Below are 18,146 nucleotides of genomic sequence, written 5' to 3'. Positions count from 1 at the left end.
AAATTGGGGGAAATGCACTTCAGGTACCTTCTGATTTTTTTAATCATTTGGGTTTGGTTTTTTTTTACCCCCCAGATAATACACAAATAGGTACCTAAAGGAGAAGTTGGATGGGGTGCTGCGTTTGACAGGGACATCCAGAAGTTCAGGCTGTGTTTTGCAAAGGGAACAGAGTGGTTCTTATGTTGGCAGGTGGAGGGGGTTAGCTGTGAGCTTGGTGATAATGACTCTAAAATCTTTTACCAGAGTCAGTGGCTTATTAACTTTCAAGACTGCAGTACCTGAATTTTATTTAGATGGAGTCAGAAGCATGTTTGTGTGTTGGGTTTGGGGTTTGGGTTTTTTTTTTCTTCCCTATTAATACAATTGTATCTTTCATTTGTGCATTTATTTGGGTGGTTATCTTTTGTCTGCTCTGCATATGTGCATCTGCCTCTTTAGATGCAGCCACATAATGCATTCTGCAGCAGTGGTCAGCTTAAAAAAATTGCTGGCCACTGCACTTGGATATTATTAAAACAGCAATGGGGTGATAATGGGTGCAGAAGCATTCAGAACGTGACTGACTAAGGCAAGGCAATTTCAATCACTTGGTACAGTTTAGTTTTCAGAAGGCCTTAGGTGTGTTATTGATCAAATTCTCATTTAGGAGGAAAGTAGGAGCTTTTATATGCATCTCTAAGTTGGATGGTGTGGTAACTGGAAGGTATTGACTGCCTGTGTGATATATGACGGTCACAGTTGCCTTTTACTCAGAGGAGCACAGAGTGATGCTGGTTGTCATTCTTACTCTGCTGTGTGGCAGCGTAAATAGTCCCCTTTCTAACCAACCTGGTGGGAAAAGTCAATATCCCATCAGCAAAGGAGGTAAACACATCAGGAGCTGTGTCCTCTCTCATCTTCCCCTGCTCTGTATTACTACAGTTCTTTAAATCTCTTCTCCCCAGTCATCAGATACACTTGTGTCATTCAAATGCATGGTGTGGCTGTGCTGCAGACACAGCCGCTGCCTGCCTCTCCTCCCGGAGCTCCCAGCTCCTATTCTCTTATAATTGAAACTTAAAATTGGCCTCATTACTTCAACGAGGCCCCTCATATTTCTCCTTCTTTTTTTCCAATCCATCCCTTTCCTGCTTGCCTCTATGAAGGTAATTGCACCTAAGAAATGTTTGAAGCATACTGCCAGAAAGGTTATGGCATAGAATTGAAGTTTATGTTCAATGGTGGGGTGGGGCAGCTTGGCACTTTGGTAGTGGGACAGCTGAAGGCTGAGTTGGAGCCACGCATGGAGCTGTAGTTTTGATTCTTACTTTCAGCCCTGGTTTATTGTTTGCCTGTTTATTCCCCTGTGCCTTCCTGCTCTGCTCGCATGTGCCAGCTGTTTCTGCTCATCGATAGGTTTCATCTTGGTTCCTTCTTTAGCCTAGGCTCAAGCTACAAGGATGGCATTTTCCACAGCTCCTTGGTGTTTTGCTAGCATGTGAGCAGTGGCAAGTGAACCCCCTCGCTGTGTGACTTAGCTTGGAGATGCATCAGCTGCTTAGTGCTGAATTGATGGCAATGTGAGTTTGCTGGGCTTAAGGTTCTGCTTATTGTAACTTTGGATTTTTTGCTTACTTAAACCAAACATTTCAATAACTTTGAGATCTTGAAATGTATTTATGCTATAGGGACTTCAGTCTACTAACTAACAGCCTCCTAATTTAAGTTTTTACTGTCGTGGTGCTGTAGTTTAAAGGGGATTTTAATTCTGCTGATAAACATAGTGTCACTATTGTCTGGGTAGGGGTGACAATGTGATATCTTTAGCCTGGCATCTTCCTCTGCTTGCTTACTGCCCAAAGTTGGCAATAGAAATACCCCAAGCTGAATATGACATCCCTTTTCACAAGGATGCATGAAAGGTGCTTACCAAAATGCTTTTAATCAGTGTATTCAGTTCCTCAGACTGGCATTGTTAATTTCATGTCGAAAGATTTGACAGCATCATACAAGGCAACTGAGTTCAGTGGAACTTTGTGAATAAGATGAAAAGCCCAAGCAGGTGGCAACTGCTCAGTAAAACACTGACTGCTTGTGTTGTGTGCAGGAGTTAATTTGCTGAGCTCATCTTAAAACACTGGAGGCCCTGCAAAAAATATTTGTCAGTCCTCAAAGAGGAGAATTCACAGACCCCAAAACTGTAATAGCTGTTTCTATTACTGTGCCTCCCTTCCCTGCAGTCCTTGACTTGACTGCTGGGACAAAGGTGTGTCCAGGGGGGTCTTTATCTCAGTCACATCACAGAAAGAAGTCATCAGAGAAATGGGGCATTTCTTCTTGAGGTGGACTCAAACCCCTCACCTCCAAACCCTTCTTTTAAATAAAAGCTGTTTCAGAGACAACTGAATTTTCACCTTGACTTGTGCTGTGTAGTAAAAGCCATTTGAAGGGGGATGGAAGCTCTTCTGTTAGGTGTTCAGAGCATGAGAAAGGCAATGCCAGTGTTGTAAAGGTGGCAGGAAGAAATGAGTCAACATCTTAGGATCATAGAATCAACCAGGTTGGAAAAGATCTCCAAGATCATCCAGTCCAATCTTCTAGGCAAAGGTATTGAGCAACAGAAGATTGTGTTGGTTGCTCACGAGAGACAGGCTTAATGCTGTGCCTAAATGGCTTGGAAGCTTGACCTTTAAGTAGCTGTGCTGTACTATACTATCATAGTTCTGTTTGACCTGGAATCCCTCCAGCCTAACGAGGAGGAAACTGACAGGGAGGGCACCTCCTTCTTCAACATATCCTCTTTGTGTACTCAGCAATGCAGACTTTCTGGTGCTGCTCGTCCCAAGGTGTAACTGCAGACAGGCTTTCAGGTAGAAGTTGGTGTTTCTAGAACATGGAGTTAGTTGGAAAGGAGGATCACAGTTGCACCATCAAGTTGGATCGATGTATGTCAATGAATTATTGTGTTCTTTGCTCGTTAGTCTTTGTTAAGCAAAGGCTGGACAACCAACCAAACCAAGCCCTTAATTTTGTGTTTAATGGCATAAAATCTTGCAACAACCAAAAAATAGATCACATGGAGCAGCTGGGGCTTTGCTGCTGAAATCTGTACAAACCTGTGCATGCACACATGAGTTTGCACATGCACAAACATGCAAGTGAGTAAAAGTCTTGCACTTCAGACAGTTCTTCACAGGTATTATTGATCAGGCATTTGGGAATGGCTCCCTTTTTCCTGTGTGTCAGGTGAAACTGGTGCTTGCTGGTTGAGACACCAAGCATCTCCTCTCTATTTTAGGGTGGGATAGCATAGAATTTCCCACTTGTGCTACTGCCCCTTTCCTTCCACCACTTCCCTAGTGCTGAGCATCATGATTCCTGTCCTGCACACAAGGCACTTGTGAGAGCACACAAGACAGGTAGCGAGTCTGTGCCAGGTTGTGCCTGTGCTGACACTAGCAGTCACAGGGACAAGAGAAGTGTGGTTTCCTTCTCTTCTGAAGCCAGACTTGGGATGAAATCTCTTCCTGCTTCAGAGCTCTGGGGGCTCTGCATAGTTCTCACCAAGCTAAGGCACCTGCTCGTTTTAAATGGGATCCTTTCAGAGCCAGTTCTGCTATCACTTCCTTTCTCTGCTGACTCAGCCACTGTTTCACTCTAGTTAGAAAACACTACTAGGCAAGCACAGCCACTGCTGCACTGAGATGCTGATGGGGCTAAGGGAGCTTCAGCCTCAACACCATATGAAGGTTCACCATGGCCTCGAACCAAGTGGTACAGCTCTGTGGGTTGGAGGAGCAGCAGAAGTTGGAAGAGCTTGCCATAAACGTTGTCTTTGGTAGATACAACAGCCAGCCCCTTTAAAAAATACCATAACTTGAAATAGTGGTGAATGAATTAAGAGTGGCTTTTGGTGGTCATTTAATCTCTCTTGGTTTTGTTGTTTGGTTTTTTTTTTTCCCTTTGTTCTTTTAGAGTATTTGAAGAAGAAGCCACTCAGGAAAGAAGTCACTGAGGCCTACAAAAGATTGAAGAGCACAGTAGATAAATGCCTGTCCATGAGTGGCTACTCAGAAGTGAACCTCGGCAAACTCTTCGCCCTCAGCATGGGAAGAAGACCTGTGGGAGAGTCCAATAACTGAAGACAGTGATTGATGAACAATAGAGGGAGACCTGAGGCTAGATCCTGGTTTAACAGTAATGATCTCTTAAGCGATACTCTGGGTATGCACAATGACATCTTAAAAGTCTTTTCTGAGGAGGATAAATGGCAGACGAAAACAGGATGTGTGATTCACATGGACATGGAATATCTGAGGTGTTCTTCTCTTTCCGTGGTTGTGAAGCCAGGGTTATTCAAATATGGAGTAGCTGATTCTTGCAATATATTTTGTTGTGTATTTAGACCTATGAGGGAAAAGGGGGTGGGGGAATTGCTGCTTTAATTGGATAATTCCCAGTGAGAGTTGCTGGAATGTAAGTGATCCTAGACTTTGCTCCAGGGTATTTAGTAGAGGTGCTCTCAGGAAGAGAGGTTAGTAGAGGTCTCAGTAGGAGCACTAATGTTTTGCCTTTTCACAGTTTATCTTCTTCCTGATCATAAACATACCAATTAAAAACAATACTAAACCTGAATGCCTTTAAATGTCCTAATACCTTCTGAACAGAGGTAGGGCCTCCTGCTCTCCAGTCTGTTAAAGAACAACTGAAACCTGGAGGTGCTAAAAATAAAGACCTTTTTTTTTTTCTTTACCGAGAGTCTTCCTATGTGTCTTTGAGCACAGCATTTTGCCATGGGGGAAATTTCTGCCTAGCTGCAAAGACATGCACATGTACAAAGCCCACTTCTTATATGCAGAGGGTATCAATGTGTTTCATCTCTTTCCATGCAAAGCATTTGAAAGTAAGGGGCAAATATTTGGGGTGGCTTTGTACCCAATAACGGTGGAAGGGAAAGCAGAGAGTCATTGTTGCTGTTCTGTTGATAATTACTATGTTGGGGGGGTTAAAGGTTTTATAAACAAATTGTATTGTTCATTTACTTGTAATAAAGTGACAAGCAAGATATGACAGTAAGAGAGCATAGCTTTGGGTACCTGCTTCTGTACACGAAATAGCGTACTCGCGTCGGCCGTTCGGTTTGCAATGTGATATATTGAGGTAAGGTGATACAAATCGTCTTTTAAATCCTCAGCAGTATAAAAATGTAAAGTTTACTTAACACTTGAAGGGAAAAAAAAAAAGAAAATAAAGTTTTCTAGTAAAAGAGGATTTGATTCCATCGTCTGGCTGCTGAAAATATTCCATGCAAGGTCATGCTGTTCCCTACTTCTCCGGGGTTTCACAGAAGTGCTCATCTGCCTGGGTTTTGGCTGCCCAGCCATTAAGAAAGGGAGCTCGAAGAAAAGAGCATCAGTGTGAGTGTGTTGGGCACCAAAGGGGTATGCGTGCCTGTGTCAGGGTATTTTATGACATTCACTAGTCCACAAGTGGCATTGGAAGTTGTTCTGTGTCAGAGTGGGTAATGACTATTCAAATATGCCTAAGTACGCAGTTGTCTTCTGAGCAACTTTTTGGGGTTGAAACCCTTTCATTGTGTTTTTACTCACGCTGAGCCCAGCACTTGAGAGATGAAACTTGCTCGGTCCGTGCGTTTGCATTGGTGGTGTCCCACCCCTGGCAAGCTGTGGTTCCTTCCCAACACTTTTGGTAGGGTTATGGTAAAAGAGGCTTTTATTTGGAGGCTTCTCTTGGGCAAAAGGTGTTGCTGCCTAGACAACTGTCTTGATGTGGCAGCTCTTTGAAAGATCCCAGCTCCCTGTAGTTTTACACAGGGCTTTTATTTGTTTTTATGTGTCCAACCCAATTAGGATTATCAAGATACTACTGATATTAACAGGGTAGAATGCCTTAGGAAAGTGAAAAGTGTGACCTTCTCCTCCAAACGTTAGGTATACAAATAAAATGGATAGATATGGCATAACCTGACCCTGTGGCACTTGTATGTATCTGTATAATTACAGCTGAAGAGCCTGTTAATTTGCAAGTTTAGGGATGTTTAGATTAAATGAGAGTGTTGTGGAATGACTGTGTAGGGTGCAGCAGCAGATAGTAGCCCTGCGAGGAGCTCTTCCCTCTCGCACAGCCGGCGGAGGAGCCCCGCACTCCTGCGGGAGTGGCGGGGGGGGCAAAAATCTTGGCGACCCCCTCCCCATAAGCCCGGCAGTCCGCCACCCGGGGAGACGAGGAGGGGATCGGAAACGAGGGCTTTTACTCGGAATTAAGGCAGATTTTGATTCCACTCAACAGAGTTGGTCAGAGCAAAGCTGAAGTCTTGGCAAGGAGCAAACTGGATTCCCCTCCCCTCTCTAAATAAGCTCTGGGCACCGTGCCTCGTCTTGGCCCCGGAGAAAGGCTGGGAAACGCAAAATCATCTTTATGGCTTTTAATGTTAATCGGAGCTGGTAAATGCCGTGCTGTAAATAATTTGGAAAAGGTTGGAATTCGGAGCTTTGCGTTTCGAGGTGGATCTGACCCGAATCGCCTTCCTCTCCCTTCTCTTATCCCTCATTCCTTTCTCCCACCCCCCCTACTCCTCCCCCCCCCCCCTCCGCCCCTCTCGCTCCCCCTTTTCCCAGCGCTGTTAAAATTAAGGTTTGTGTTTATTTGTATTTATTTGCAGTTGGGGAAGAGGAGTGTTGATGTATGGAGCCGGTAGCCAGGTTTCGCTGCTGACATCTGTGATAGGGATAAACAGCTCCCGTCTGCAAGAGAGCTGTTGCAGTGCCAGGCCCCCTCTTCCCGCCGTCCTGGGCACATCTTTTTTGCCCCTTCGCATCCTTCCCCGTCCTCCCCAGAGCACCTTAAATGTGCCTTCATTGAATGGTGCTCCCGCACCCTCCTTATAGCAGTTTAATAGATTAACTCATCTGTGCCAGCTTCAAATTTCAGATTAAAATTCCTTCATCCCGAAGGCAGCATTATCAGGTTGTTGGAGGCTGTTTTCAAACCTTGGTTTTGAATAGCAGCGGCTCTGCATTAATTTAACCACTAAGCTAATAAGTAGGTTTCGTTTTGTTATGCTAAGCTTTATTGCTTTTCTTTTGATCAGAATGGTGTTGTTGAGCAAAGCAGCAGACAAGGCATTCTTTGATGAGGGAATTAGCGCTCTATTCTTCCTCTATTATTCATAGCACAGTGGAATATGTAAGTACCTGAGGGTGTCAAAGGAGAGCAGGCTCTATTGCAAAGTGTTCGCCTTGTTTCTCTCAATAGCTGACTATGAGATGATAAACCGCTTAATACACTGCACTAATTGGATGAGAGCAGAAAGAGATGGGAATTAAGGCACGGCGAAAGGAGAAAGTGCTACCAGCCTTCATTCACTCTTTCACCACTTTAGCAGCACCAAAGGAGGCACAAGCTTTCTAAAAGCAGACTAGGGGTTTTGTGCGGAGATAAAATGAACCTGTTAGTGGATTCAAGTAATACACTAATTATTGCACAGTATAAATACCACTACTGGTTTTATAACACGGAGGTAAACTTCTTTTGAGAAGGTTATAGGATTGCTTGGCAGCAGTGTAGATCCTAATAAGGGACCAGAGTAATAACCCCCTGGATTAACAAAATTGCTGCTTGCAGAAGTATGATTCGGGCTTTTACGAAGATTTCAGCGGAATGAATAAAAATGACTGAATGACATTTCTTAATGCATAATGGTTTGATAATGATTCCCTTTTCTTTAAGGCAAAAATGTATACTTCAGGCTGCACTGTTAGTAATGTCCGGGGAGCAAGCCTTCTTTTCCTCGTACATTGATTTCCACCCCACCCCTCCCCCCCCCTCCATGGTGGGTTTTAGAAATCAAAAACACGGCTGAGGGCGGGCGGAGTGAGATGCGAAGCGCCGTGGGTGGAAGCGGGGACCTGCGGGGAAAGGTCGCGGTGGGCTTCCACGCGCCATGCGGTACCAGTGGCGGCTTCCGGAGCCGGTCCAGTCCCGCAGAGAGGGCCGGCAAGACAGCCCAGGCCGTGGCCCCTTGATGTGCTCAAGTGGCCCCGGCAGCGGGGCTCTTCCCCGGTACCCGGTCCGCGGTTGCCGGTGTGGGGCAATACAGCGATGAGACCAAATCACCCTCAAAAATTCACAACCCCGCGCTCCTATGGCTGGGGCCAACCCTGTGCCCACTGCTCCCGGGGTACATCGGGCACGGGAAGGGGTGCGGGGAGCAGGGGTCCCTGCCCCGGGGGTTCACACGTTTCTGTTTCGCGGGAGACGCCGGCGAGAGAGCCGAATGAAAAAAGAATACAAAAGGTGGAAATAAAGGGGCAAAAAACGATGTCTGTACCAGGGAGAGCAGGAGTCCAGAGACAACGAACAGGCGCAGAGAAACTTTCCTGCCTCCTTCTGCCCCCAGGAAAGGTGCGGGGAGAGAGCAAGCAAAGAGCTCCCCAGATTCTTGTTTTCGACCCTGCGTCTTGGCTTCAGCCGCAGCGGAGCCAGGAGATGCCCCATCCCTACCCGGGACATGCGTGGGGCGGCTTCACACGGTGTAAGGTCTCCGACACCGCGAGGAGACCTCTGCCCCCTTCCCGAGCGGAAGGACACGACACAGTGCCCACGGCAGAGCTCAGTACCACCGTGAGTGCCTTTCCCGGCCCGTGCGAACTGCAAATCCCCTCGCAAACGGGGCCGCCGGCACCGCTTCCTCCCCAGCGGCTCTGGCAATCGCCCCCGGCCAAGCGATCCGCATCCTCCCAGACCCCGTAGGAGGATTTCTCTGCGGTCGGGGCGGGGAGGGCGGCGGTGCGCAGTCTTGATGGGGCTCAGCCCCGGGAGCCCGCAGTGCGGCCCCGCACAGCCCGGGCTTGTTATTTTTCTCTCTTTCTTTCTTTCTTTTCTTTTCTTTTTCTTTCTTTTTTTTTTTTTGTTTGTTTGTTTGTTAAACATATATTTTTGTTTATTTTCTGAACGTGGCACTTCTCCACCGGATAGCAAGGAAAAGTGTTAACAATAACGACATTACACGGAAAAAAGTACTTGTACCATCGCCTCTTGAGGGTTTCAGAAACCTCTACAGTTAATAAGTTAAATAAAGGGTTTGTACATAAATATTTGTCTAGGAACCCTATTATATCTACAACACAGTAAGAATCTACAGAATGACAAACTTTTACAACGCTACACTGAGTGCAATTGTTTTATAACATTTCAAATATACAAAGCTCTGTTCTTTTTTTTCCCTTTTTTTTTTTTTCTTCTTTATAACAATGGTATGTACAGAATCAATAATCACAGTTTAGTGACTTAAACAGTCCATATTCTAGCAGTGTATTTCCCTTTGGTTTGATATAAAAACCTTGGTTGGTGTAGTGATAAAGAATATAACAAGAAAAAAGATATACCCTTTCCCTTAAGTGCACTGGTTATCTTACAGCATCGCGTTTACTTTCAGTCTGCACTGGCGGCATCCTTCCTTAGCGCACGCAGCTCACCGCATCAACATGTGAAAGTTCTCCAGTGCTCCTAACAGACCATCCTAACACCCCGGGATGTTGTTTTAAGAAGATGTGGGAAGCTTTCCTCCCCTGCTTTTGCTTTGCTTACTTGCCTTTTTTTTCCCTTTTCCTTTTTTTCCCCCCTTTTCCTTTTCTTCCCCCTTTTCCTTCCCCCCCTTTTCCTTTTCCCCCTTTTCCTTCCTTTTTTCCCTTTTCCTTCCCCCCCCCCTTTTCCTATTTCTCCCCTTTCTTAATTACAATTCCATTTGCTTTATTTTTTTTTCTTGCCAGATAAACAGAAGGAAAAATATTAAGTGTACATAACGCTAATATATAATAACTTTTATTAGGGCTTTCTTTTTTTCTTCCCCCCTCCCCCCGCCCCTTCTCCCTTAATGATCAGAGAGGAAATTAATACGTCGTACATTTAAGAAATGTACCAGCCAAGGATTTACTTATTCAGGAGCTTGCAAGTGTCGGTTCACTTGTGTGAGGGCTGATGCGAGAAGCGATCGCTGTCTCCACGTTCCTAACTCGAGAATCTACCCCAATCTTAGCTGCTGGTCCTCCTTTTTTTTTTTTTTTTTTTTTTTTTTTTTTTTTGTTTGTTTGTTTGTTTGTTTAATCATTATTACTATTATTATTTTCCCCCGCAGTTTGGTCTTGATTCGTGCTGTCTGAGGTGACCTTTATTCGCGTATTTACTCTCCTCTTCTCTCTTCCCGCCCCTAAAAAACCCCGACCCGAACCCCGAGGAGGGCAGCCGTGCCTTAGCACACCTCTTTCCCCGTGCTGTTCCCGGGGAGGATGTTGAGCTGGGTGAGCTGGGCGGCGTGCTCCTTGGCCTTGAGCCGCAGGGCGGCGATGCTGGAGGCCCTCCGGTCGGCGGCGGCGCTGGCCGGGTCCCCTAGCCCCGCCGAGCCCACTGCGCCCTCGGCGGCTGGCGCCGGCTGCCGCAGCAAGGCTGCTGCGCTGGAGGCGCTGCCCAGGGGGGACATGGTGGAAAAGAGCCTGCAAGGGAAGCAGAGACCGCCGTCACCGCTCCGCTCAGCCCCGCTTGCCTCCTTCCCGCCAGGCGGGGACGCGAGGGGCTTAATGACCAGCTGGGGGGAAAAAAAGGCGCTGGAGGGAAAAATATTGGGGTGGGACACACACAAAAACAAAACAAAACAAAACAAAAAAAAGGGGTGGGGGAGAAAAGAGGGAGGAGGAAAAAAAAGGCTCGATGCTGAGTCTCTCTGGCTTGCCGCTGTAGGGGTACAACCGTCGGGGACTCTTAGAGAGTCTCCGGGGGCGGCTTTCTCCCATGCTAGCGCTAAAAAAATAAGGGATAGCCCCGAGGCTGTGCTCGCCTCATGCAGGAATAGAGCCTCTCAACCCCTCTGCCTGCTCCGGCAGCTCCGGCCCTGCCCCGCGGCGGAGCGCCCTAACGGAGGGGCCTTAGTTCCGCGGGAAACGATGGACACGGAGGGGTTCCTCGGAGGGGTTCCCCGCTGTGGCTGCGGATGCTCAGAGCGGTGGAGCGCGTCGCCCGCGGGAGCTCGTCCCGACGCAGGCCTCCCGAAGAACCTCAAACCCACCCGTGCCCGTGACTAAAAGTACCCCCGCGGCCGGCGGAGCTCACAGCTCGTGGCTCCGACTCATCCCGAAGCAACTACACTCGCTCCCGACCCACTCTGGGCAAAGCTGCGACCACGCGCTGGTTTGGTTTCTGACTGGGGGGCACCGACTCCCGCGGGGACCCTGCTCCGTCCTCGTTCGTGCGCGGACTCCTATAGCCCCAGCAAACGCCGCCGCCCACAGCCGCGTGGTGACCGCCGATGAGTTGCCCCCACGAGGGACCCGCCGGACCCGCGGCGGTAGGGGGCGGGCGGGCGTGAGAGGCGCCCTCGCCCAATGAGAGCCCGGGGAGGAAACACGTGACCCGCGCAGTGCCCAATCGGCCGCCGGCCACCAGCGCTCCAAGTTCGAACGCCGGCGCGGCCCGCGCGAGGCGGGTCCCGCGTGGGGTCGCGCCAAAGCGCGAGCGGCAGCCCCGCGCGGCAGTGGGCTCCGTGGGCAGCACGCGCTCCTGTGCCTGCTGCCATCCCCGCCCCCGGGGTCCCCCCGAGGCGCCGTGTCACGCGTGGGCGGGCGGTGGGTACCTGCCGAAGGCGGGGCTGATGAAGGCGGGGTGGCGGAACACGGCGGCGCCCAGGAAGGTGCCGAGGCCGAGCGGGGTCCCGCCGGGGGGCAGTGCCGCGGAGCCGGGGGGAGGCGGCGGTAGGCTGGGGAAGGCGGCGGCCGCGGCGGCGGCGGCAGCGGTCCAGGCGGAGTCTAGAGCTGGGTGATGAGGAGGGAAAGGACTAGCATCAAGGTATGGACTGAGGGGGTGAGTTGCTGACAGGGGACCAGGGAAAGGCAAACCTGGGGGGTGTGTCTGAGCCCCAGCCTTTTCCCTCTTCCGCCACTTAGCCCTACGGTTCTGGAACCATACCTGAAAGCCAAAAGAAAAACTGGTTTTAATACGCCTGCCCGCGCCCTCGTCGGGGCGAGCTCCGCGGGAGCCGCGCACTGGCCCCCCGCGCCCGGAGGAGACACTCCAACGGGGTCGGCCCTCAGAGCCACGCGTGTCAGTACTGCGATGCAGCCCCGGGGGGCGCCGGCCCATTCCGTGGGCTCTCATGCAGCTGTCTGTGGTGCCCCATGGCCCTGTCGCGAACCCCTGGCTCCCGGAGGGGCAGAGCAGTTTAACATTCCCACCCCCACAGCCTTTGCCGGCTCGGGGGTGCCGGCAGCTGCCGGCGCCGGGGAACGCATGGCAGCGGCGCTGTAGCTGCGATGGAAGAGAAGGAAAAAAGATTTCCCCTTGGGACTCCGCAGGTTTGTGATCTGCACGCCAGGACCTGTGCCACTTTTCTCTCTGAATGGAACATGTCCCAGTTACATCATGTGGGCATCGTGAACTTTTTGTTTGTTTCGTTTTCTCCCCGTCAGATTTAGAGCGAGGGGGGAAAAAAAAAAATGATGATGCTTTCAGTAAAATCACAAACGAAGAAACAATTTGGTAGGCAATCCAAGGAGCAAATACACGTTTCCCGGCTGCCCTTTTAGGATCTATTTTATGAAAGTTAGTTAGGAAACTACAGCAGCACTGCCCCACATATCTTCTCTCCCTTCCATGCCACAAGGCAAAAATCCTGAACTAAATACTGTCTTACAACAACGAGGCAGAGGTGGAGGGAGAATAAAAAAATACCGTGTTTCTAAGGAGAATAAAATATTTACTTAATAACCAAATGCGAGATATCACACGCATTTAAGGAGAGAGATTGAGAGAAATGCGCATTTGTCACGGTTTGGGGTTTGCGTCGGGGTTTGATTTATTTTTTGAACGGTGTAAGGGCTGAGGTCTGCCTGTTCGGCTCGGCTTTGTAAGCTCAGCGTGAGACCCCTTCTCTCCTGGAAGGGAGTAATGTAGTTGCACTACGGGTCCCTCTTGTACATCTGCACAGCAAGAATCGAACTCCACGGGCGCCCATCTGGGCACCCACACGGGAAGAGGCATCGCGTTCATGGAGAAGCCAACAGCCGGGCACGGGGGGAGCGTCTCTCCCTGCTAAAACTCAATTAGCAAGCTGTCCTCGCTGCAATTCCTCCTTATTGAATTAATAAGTCTGAGTACACCCAAAGGTAAACGAAAGGACTCTCATAATTCATATTCCCTTAATTACATCTTCTCCCGTGAATAGAGGGGAGAGAAAGGGGGTGTCTTTCTTTTTAAAAAGTTATTTAACTTTCCCACGACTTGTTCCCCTGAGCTGAAAATACTGATTTGCTGTCACATCTCTGTTTGACAATGGAGAAATGTGTCAACAGAAAGGAGGGGACAAATCTCATCATTAGCCCCTCTAATGCAAGAAGCTGTTGTGTATTAAATGAGCCATATGGAATTTATTATGCTTTATCAGCGCCCGATTTTAACTGTAAAGTGATTTGCTGAGCTTCAAACCCAGAGACATCTGTTTTCTGTTGGCAATCAGGGCATCTCAATGTTTATCGTCTCTTTGGTTATGAGACCCAGGTTGGGAAATGCACTCTGGTATGGGGCGGCAAACACCTTTAATAGCATTGCACTCACTCACTATTAGATCAATGCGGGCTTATTGCTATCAAAAATGGGAAATCAAATAGCATTAGCCAGCTCCTTGTGCAGGCGGAAAGGAAATCAAACAACATTTTGCCTTCAAATGGCCCTGTTTGTTCTAGCGCTAAGTGGGCTTTTATGAAGCCCGATTGGAGATTTGATGGCAGCCAAATACCCGGCTTGCGGCCGAGCGGGTCTCTAACAACCGAAGCCCCGTGGGGACGCCGCCGTTTAATCGCACGGGGGTTTGCCAGCCAATGGCTCGGCCCTGCCAGGGCCGGGGAGGGTCGGCGGCATTTCCCCTTCCCCGGGCGCCGCCGAGGGAGGCCCCGGTCCCGATCCCGCCGCGGCCGCCACTCACCTGCACTCGGGCTTCGGTTAGATCGAGCCTCATGGCCAGCTCCTCCCTGGGGGAGACACACACGCCAACGTCAGCCCGGTGCACCCCGAGCCGCCCCCCAGCCCGCGGCTCTGCGGGCCAAACGGGCCCCAAATCCCGGTGCCCAAGGGGAGCCGACCTGAGGCAGGCGGCGGGCGGCCATCGCCTACCGCCGCCCCTCAGCACGGCTCCGGGAGGCTAAGAAGTGGGCTCGTCGGGAACTCGAGTTGTGGCACCCTCCTCCCTGCTGCTCGCCAAGTTCCCGCCACAGCACAGTGCAGCCGAGCCGACACAAACCGCAATTTGCATTGCCACAATTAAGGCAAATCGGAAACCTTTAAGGTGTTAGAAAACCGCTCACCAGCTCCCTACCCAAAGAGGAGCACTTCCAGCGGAACCGGTACCCTGCCGCCGTCGGGCATTAAAAGCCCCAGAGGAAAAGCCACAGCCGTAAAATCACCAGCCGAAAAAGCGCGATAAATTATTCACACACATCCCCGGGCAGTTGCTTCCGCGGCTGCGACCGGAGGGGAACCTCACGGGCGATGCCCGGCACCCAGGGAGACGGAACAAAATGCTCCCGTGGCCAGCACCACCTCCATGCTGCCCGCCAGGCCCTCCGCCTGGAAACGAGAAATATGGAGCATATCCTTGATCAAAAAGTGCGATTTGGGGGGCTCAGCCTTCCTGTAGGCTAAAGGCAGGGGGCGAGGTGGTGTTTATTTTCGGACAGCACAGGGGGCAGGCGGGCGACTTTGCCTGCTCTCCCTGCCTGCGCACTGTCGAGGAGCAGCTGTCTGCCAGACCTGCTGTCGCGGGATTCCCGTTTTCAACGGAAAAATGCCCCCAAAAGGGCGGGCAGAGACGAGCCAGGTCCCGTCGCCCCCCTTAGAGGCGACTCTGGCCAGCGAGAGGCCCCAGTGTACTGGGTCGGTATTTTTAGGCTGCGGCGCTTTGATTTCTGCTCTTGACGGGGCTTCCCCGGGCCGGGCCAGGATCCAGCCCCATGGAGATCGCGTAACCGATCCCAGTGGCGAGGGGGGAGGGCGACACTGGGTAAAAATAGCCCCCGGGGGCAGCATCCACGCGGGCCTGCTCGGGCCGCTGCCGGCCCCAGAACCCTCTGGAGCCCGGACTCTTCCCAGCCTGGGGGTGCTGGCGGCAGAATTCACCCCGGGAGGGCGGAGTGCAGCACACCATGGCCCCGTCCCGTCCTCCCATAGTTCACCCGCTCCACGCTAAGCCGAGGCCCCGGCGCCGGTACCTGGTGAAGACGTCGGGGTAGTGGGTTTTCTGGAAGGCCCTCTCCAGCTCCTCCAGCTGGTAGCTGGTGAAGGTGGTGCGGTAGCGGCGTTGCTTCCTCTTGAGCAGCCCCTCCTCGGAGTCGCTGCCGGCCGAGAGGCAGACACTCTCCTCGCCGTCCTTGCCCTCGCCGTCCTCGGGGTGCAACAGCAACTCCTCCTTGGGGGACAGATCCCCGCCTTCCGCCCGGGGGGCTGTGGTAGCTCCACGACGGGTCTCTTTCAGCAGCCCCCCGCCGTCCTCGCCCAGCAGCTCCTCCTCTTCATCGTCCTCCAGCTCCTCTTCCTCCTCGTCTTCTTCCTCCAGCATTTCTTCGTCCTCTTCTTCCTCCTCGTCCTCGGCGGCCGGTGCGGCGGGGCCTGGCCGCTCCTCGACGTGCGCAACAGGGCTGCCCAGCTCGTCCCGGGCGGGTGGTGGAGCCACGAAGGGTGCGTTTTCGCGATAGCTCTTGCTGCGGCTGATGCTGACCTGGGGCGCTTGGCTGATCTTCAGCGTGTCCCACGGGGCGGCGGCAGACACGGGGCCCGCGCCCCCCTCCGGCCGCCCCTCTGGACGGTCTGCCCGTGGCCCCACCGGCCCCGTCGCCAGCAGTCGGCCCCCGCCCGGTCCGTAGAGCCGGCGCAGTTTGGGGGGAAGGTGCAACTCGGCCGGCTCGAAGGGAGGGCTGCCCTTGGGGGACCCTGCGCCTGCAGAAGATGGGGAGGCAGTTAAGAGACCATAGTAGTCGGACGGGATGGGCAGGCGTTGGGAAAGAGGTTCCGGAGAGAAGAGAGAAAAGGGGGGAGAGAAAGAGAGACATAGTCAGTGGAATCAGCGCGAAGAAAGAGCCTTGGGGAAGAGCTCGGGCCCGCAAGCTACCTTTCAGCACCGTTTTGCACCCATCACCGAGCTAAGACCCGCCCCAGCCGGTACCCTCAGACCGGCCTCTGCTCACGCCGCTGCTCCCGGCTTGAGAAGAAATTCCTCCTGACCGCAGAGCCCGGCCCAGAGCCGCACTCAGCGGCGGGACAGGCGCCGGGGGGCTCGGGCTGTCCTGGCCTGCACAGACAACTCCGAGGAGGCGGCCACCGCTGGATCCTGTCACTCACGGCGGGGCTGCGCGGGGCCACGGTAGAGCAGCCCCGGCCCTACTGCCGCTGCCGGCGGTCGGGGGCTCCTCCATTTTTTTTTAAGTGTTTTTTTTTGATTCTTTTTCTTCTTTTTTTTTTTTTTTTTTCATGCTCTTTTCTATCGTCTTCCCCTATTTCCCAAGTTTTCTTTTGGTTTTGGACGATAGAAATCCGCCCAGCTATTTCTGAACGCCGGGGAAAAGGGGAGAGAGTGAGGGAAGCCATCCATGGGAATTACCTAGCCGAGCTTCCCGGGGTCCCGGAGAGGCTACTTCCAACTTTGAGCCGGGGGTGGCGGCTGCCGGCGCCCTATTCTTACCGCCCTGCCCGCTGCTGGATGCGGCCCCCAGCTCCTTCGCCGAGATCCGTTACAGGTTCAAGGCGAGAGGGCGAGCCTTTCTCTGCACGGATCGCAGTCCGTACGGATAGATTTTACCTTTAATAACCGTAAAAAAAATCGAAAGCAAGAGCAACGTAAAGCGACTGCACCCAATCCGCACAGAATTAACCAGGCTGAGTTTCGAGAACGGCTCTGGCCACGCTTTGCACGGCAGCCGCGAAGTAACAGGGTAACGGGCAAAGGGAAACCGCGGCTCCGACGCGGTGCCTGGCCGGACGGGCGGGCGGGGAGCTGAACCAAGCCGCGGGCTGTGCTGCGGTGTTTGGAACGACGCTGTCGGCCATGTCCTGCCCGACAGCCAAGAGCGGGATGGGGCAGCGGCAGCGGATCGGTAGGGCTTACCTTGCGCGGCCTTGTCACTGTCCGGGCGAGCGGCGATGGCGGGCAGGCTGGGCGCGGCGCCGAGCAGCCGCACCTTGCAGGGACTCCGCCGGCCCAGGATGCTGTCGATGCAGTAGGAGGAGAGCAAAGTTGGCGATTTACTTTTGCACTCGGGGCGCTCGGCGCAGCTCTCCTCCGGGTACGGGCCGCTCATGGCGGCGGCGGGGCCGTGCCGTGGGGCCGGGGCGGGCTGCGGCGGCGCGGACGCCCCCGCGGCGCTGCCCTGTGCCGCCGGGACGCCCGTCACGGGGGGAGTGAGCGGCGGCCGCGGCGCTCTTGAGTCCCCTCGGCTCCACGTGCGGGCAGCCGTCCCCTGATTGGCTCTCGCCGGAGGCCGGGCGGCCGGCGACAGACGGCGCCCGACAAACCCCGGCTCGGAACACCCCGGAACGGCTCCCGCCCAGAGCCGCTCTGCCCCGCCACGCCCCGCCCCGCCGCGCCACGCCCTGCCCAGCCACGCCCCAGCGGCGGGAGGCGCTCGGGGGATTCGTCGGGCGAGGTTGTGGTGGGCGGCAGAGGAGCTTCCGCGCTACGCCTCCCCCCGCGTGTGCGTCGTACCCCCAGCCTCTACGGCGGCTCTGCTTCCCACCGGGCCCGGCCCCGAGCCTCGCCGATGCCCGAGAGGGACGGGGTGGGCGATGGTGGGGGCTCCGCGCCGGGTTTTCCCCCTGGCAGACCGCCCGTCGCAGCGCTGCGCAGGAGCGCGCACTCGCGGCTCTTGTAGCCGATATTTAAAAATACCGGGCTCCGCGACGGGGTTTTGCCGGAATAAACGCTGGAGTAGTACCACCGGTGCCAGGGGACGGCGAGCTGAGGTGCTGCCGGCCTGGCGTAGCAGCGTGTGGAAGTCGAGGGACCCTGGGAAAGCGTACCTCGGTCAGGACAGGGCAAGGCCTGACGCGCAGCCCGGCGCAGAGGTGTTCGACCCTCCTCCTGCCACGACAACTTCTGCCTTTCCCCTCCCGCA

General features: G+C 53.0%; 2 protein-coding genes across 4 annotated transcripts in view; one reads left to right on the top strand and one right to left on the bottom strand.

Annotated features, from left to right (window-relative positions):
• The window catches only part of POLA1 (DNA polymerase alpha 1, catalytic subunit), a 256,555-nt gene extending 252,422 nt beyond the window's left edge, over window positions 1-4,133 (top strand). The window contains 1 exon segment of the mRNA XM_064151984.1: window positions 3,958-4,133. Within this exon segment, the coding sequence (XP_064008054.1) occupies window positions 3,958-4,133 (176 nt within the window).
• Window positions 4,134-10,149: 6,016 nt separating this feature from the next.
• On the bottom strand, window positions 10,150-17,419 carry ARX (aristaless related homeobox). Of its 3 annotated transcripts, XM_064151982.1 has the most exons (6): window positions 17,141-17,418; window positions 15,252-15,975; window positions 13,970-14,015; window positions 11,889-11,958; window positions 11,627-11,804; window positions 10,150-10,493 (listed from the first exon to the last, which is right to left on the bottom strand). In XM_064151982.1, exons 1-6 carry the CDS (start codon window positions 17,331-17,333, stop codon window positions 10,253-10,255), a joined length of 1,452 nt encoding a protein of 483 aa, XP_064008052.1. In that variant the 5' UTR covers window positions 17,334-17,418; the 3' UTR covers window positions 10,150-10,252. The 3 variants fall into 3 exon arrangements, with proteins under 3 accessions (XP_064008052.1, XP_064008051.1, XP_064008053.1); XM_064151981.1 differs by having other exon boundaries at window positions 11,627-11,958; window positions 17,141-17,417; XM_064151983.1 differs by lacking the exons at window positions 10,150-10,493; window positions 11,627-11,804; window positions 11,889-11,958 and adding an exon at window positions 12,792-13,080 and having other exon boundaries at window positions 17,141-17,419.
• Between the last annotated feature and the right edge of the window lie 727 nt (window positions 17,420-18,146).

Source organism: Pogoniulus pusillus, chromosome 12 (assembly GCF_015220805.1).
Source record: "Pogoniulus pusillus isolate bPogPus1 chromosome 12, bPogPus1.pri, whole genome shotgun sequence".
Classification (NCBI taxonomy): Eukaryota; Metazoa; Chordata; class Aves; order Piciformes; family Lybiidae; genus Pogoniulus; species Pogoniulus pusillus.
Note: the sequence above shows the minus strand (reverse complement) of the source record. Positions and strands in the feature narration are given on the sequence as shown.